Source organism: Oreochromis niloticus, linkage group LG1, assembly GCF_001858045.2.
Source record: "Oreochromis niloticus isolate F11D_XX linkage group LG1, O_niloticus_UMD_NMBU, whole genome shotgun sequence".
Lineage (NCBI taxonomy): Eukaryota > Metazoa > Chordata > Actinopteri > Cichliformes > Cichlidae > Oreochromis > Oreochromis niloticus.
Window position 1 is genome coordinate 25,898,261 of NC_031965.2, and position 3,450 is coordinate 25,901,710.

General features: G+C 41.7%; 1 protein-coding gene across 1 annotated transcript in view; it reads left to right on the forward strand.

Annotated features, from left to right (window-relative positions):
- gcfc2 (GC-rich sequence DNA-binding factor 2) overlaps positions 1–3,450 on the forward strand; it is a 10,637-nt gene continuing 7,187 nt past the window's right edge. The window contains exons 1-7 of the mRNA XM_003454494.5: positions 1–402; positions 958–1,059; positions 1,527–1,751; positions 1,879–2,124; positions 2,350–2,450; positions 2,646–2,797; positions 3,053–3,236. Of these exons, the coding sequence (XP_003454542.1) occupies positions 75–402; positions 958–1,059; positions 1,527–1,751; positions 1,879–2,124; positions 2,350–2,450; positions 2,646–2,797; positions 3,053–3,236 (1,338 nt within the window). The 5' untranslated portion in view covers positions 1–74. The remainder of the gene's footprint in view (positions 403–957; positions 1,060–1,526; positions 1,752–1,878; positions 2,125–2,349; positions 2,451–2,645; positions 2,798–3,052; positions 3,237–3,450) is intronic.

Here is a 3,450-nt window from a genome sequence, read left to right on the forward strand (position 1 = left end):
GCGACATTTTCAAACGATTTTCGCGGTTTACGGCTAGTTTACAACTTTGCTACCTCCATGGTGAGTGGAGCAAAATGTTCAACAAGAAACCCCGGAGAAACTTTCGGCAAAGAAAAGACTGCTCCAGCGACGATGAGGACCAGCCAAAGAAGAGCGAAGAAGGAGAGGAAAACCCGGAGAAAACCGCTCCAGCTGTGGTAAATAAGCCCCGTAAAGCCGCGCAGAGCCGCGGCATCACTTGCAGCTCCAAGCGGGAAGCGACGCCTCCGAAGCCGGATACCAGTGACGGAGAAGACGGGGAGAGCGTGGAAACGACAGAAGAAAGAGAAGAGAGAAAGAAAGACAAGGAGGGGACCAAAAAGAAAGAAACCTCTGTTTTGAGTTTCTCCGATGATAAGGAATGTAAGTAAATGTAAACGAGGCGCTTTAAGGTAGATATCTTTTACTCCTCAGCTCACTGACAACGTTAGAGCAACGTTAGGAATTTGGAAATATTAATCTCCTGTTATCTGTTGGCAAAAGAGGTGAAGAACCTAAACCTCAAAGATACAGTGACAGTTCATAGAGTTTCTAAATGATTTTATCAACTGTCACTGTTTTCCCTGTCATCTGTCCACATGTATCATCTCCCCAGATGCCTATTAAACCCCATGTGTTTTACTTTATTGGACCCGAAGGTGACAATAGACACCATTTCCCACATATTGAGACAATGTCACACAATTTGTGTGGCTCTACTTTGCAAAAGTAAAAACATAAAAATGTGTGACTTATGAAGAAAAGCTGATCTATGGGGGAATCCATATTGAAACCCAGTGAGGATCAACTGACAGAGCTGCAGCTGAAATACCCAACATTTAGTTTGTAGTGGTCTGATCATCCTAACAGAGGATAGCGGTTGGTGGTGATTGCCCAGTATAACAGCATGTAATTCTGGTTTGTTTCACCTTCTCATAGCTGAGGAGTCTACCTTTAAATTGAAGAAGTCATCTGAGAAAGCAGTTCTGTTCCAAATTAAGAAGAAGGAGGCTCCGCCTGCCAAGACCATCATCAGCACAGGTAGGTCCATAATGGGAAAAAAGACCCTTAGAAACAGATCTTGAATACAGTATATGTGCATTAAATACACTCACTGGACAGGTGCGATAAGTGTATCCAAAAGAATGCATCCATTCCATAGGAAGTGATGAGTAGGGAAGTGACAGCAAGAGATCCATGTGTTTACAGGATTTTTCCTGTTTTAGTATCTGTAGTTTAGAGATGATTTTGGTAGAGGCAATGAGGCTGTGGTAACCTATTTAACAGAAATTGATGTGTTTTCAAGCCCCTTTTGGTCATAAATAAACCAAAATGACTATTTTTCTAATCCTTTCTAATCTTAAGATTATACTGTTAAGGGTTTACATATATAGATTCTTTCCAATATCTAATGTATACCAGAACACATTTTGGTGAGTAGACAGAATAAACATTTTTATGTCTTTTAGTTAAAATCAATGGCTTTCTGTTCTCTCTTCCACCTTCAGGTGCTGGTGGTGCTGTCTCATCATCTCCTTCACCCAGGCAAGATTATAGCAGTCAGGCTTCACCACATTCTGTGGATGATGATGACGAAGATGATGATGATGATGGTGATGACAATGACAACAAGGATAATGGGAGCAATGATGACAGTGATAGCGATGAACGTGGAGTGGGATCTCCTTCAGCCAGCTCAGCCTCAGACTCTAGCAGTTCTGCTTATACGCCGGGTATGTTTTTGTCAAAGAGAAGGACTCTCAGTTTGTCAGGACTACATGATCTGATTAAAATCATCAGTTGTTAATCTAGATTCATGGCTGTGTTTTTAAATTTCTTCTGCTTTGTTTGTGCCTGCAGTAAATATCCCCAATGCTAGAGAGATCGAGGCAGCCAAGAGACGGCGTCGTGCCAATCGAACCCAGAAAGAATTCATTCCCCTCAGCAGAGATGGCCAGAGTTCGGCTGGCAGCACCCCAGATCACTACAGCAGGGAGGATGAAGACGACAGAGTCGATGATGATAATGAGCTGGATGATCACGAGAGGAGAATCGAGTTTGCCCCACGGATGAGGAGCATCAGGGAAAGAATTGCTGAGAAACTTGGTATGAGAGGGCGGGATACAGAAAAAATAGTATGAGGAGGTGCGAAAGAGAGAGAGAAATGGCAGGTGTAGAGAGAAGAAGAAAGGTGGGGAAGCATGAAAATAAAACAATTAAAGCTGTTTAAGTTAAAAAGAAAGGTGAAATTTGTCACAATAGGCCTGTCTGAATAGTGCGTATGGATTTGAACCAAACTGAGTTTTAAATGTCCTATTCTGTGTATTTTAGGAGAAAGTGATGGCAGTCGGTCAGGGACTGATGGGGAGGAGCAGGAACTCTGGGAAGAGACACAAATTGGGAAGGGAGTCAAGAGACGACCAGGGGAGCAGGTATGAGGGCCCATTAACATCTTGTTTTTGATTCTCATTAAGCACATACCTATAAATGCTGTTAATGTAAGTTATGCACCGGTTTTATACCTTTATGCGTGTCTTTTTGCACTGCTCTGTTGTCATTGCTTTTTGTCTCTGTTCTGTTGTGTTGACGTCATTTTATCCTCCTTTTATCCTGATATTTTTCATTAGAGCCCATCTGGCAGTGACTCCAGCAGCTACAGCAGCAGTAGTATAAGCAGGCGAGACAGAGGAAGACAGAAAAGGAAATCTGCAGGAGTCAAAGTTCCAAAGATGCTTCCTCCTGTCACTGTCTCAACGGTCAAGAGAAGGATCGCTGGAAAGTTAGTTTGCTCTTTATTCTACACACTATAACGATTTAAAATATTAATGACAGAACAGATTAGGATTAAATGTTTAAATGATACAGCAGCAGCAGTACAGCAGTAGTAATTCCTATTAGTATGATTCCAGAGGCCAATAAACATTACATTTATACATGGTGCTTTTATTACTCCATACTGCCAAAACATGCAACACACATTCCCCCCCATTGTACACTTAACTCCTCCACTTTGTAATATTTTTTTTCTCCCTAGACTTGAGTCATTGAAGGAGGTGTACAGAGCACGCCAGGCAGAGCTCAGAAGGATGGAGGGCGATGTTGAGGGTGCTAAAACCTCGTTGGAGAATCTGGAGGAAAGCTCCTCAGAGAAGCAGCTAAAGTTTTACAGGACCATGACGACTTATGTCCACAACATGGTGGAGTGTTTGCAGGAGAAGGTCAGAAAAGAAAAGTTAACATTTACTAAAAACATTTTTATATGTGTCTTTATGGTATTTCATAGATCAGCGTGCCTTTGAGTGTATGCTGCAGGACCCAACAGTTAGCATCAGTTAGCAGTCCTGGAATATTTTTATTGTTTGTTCCATCATTTTAAATTATGTGATTCTGTATTAACACATCTAACAAAACAGGCATATTTCTTTTTGTTTT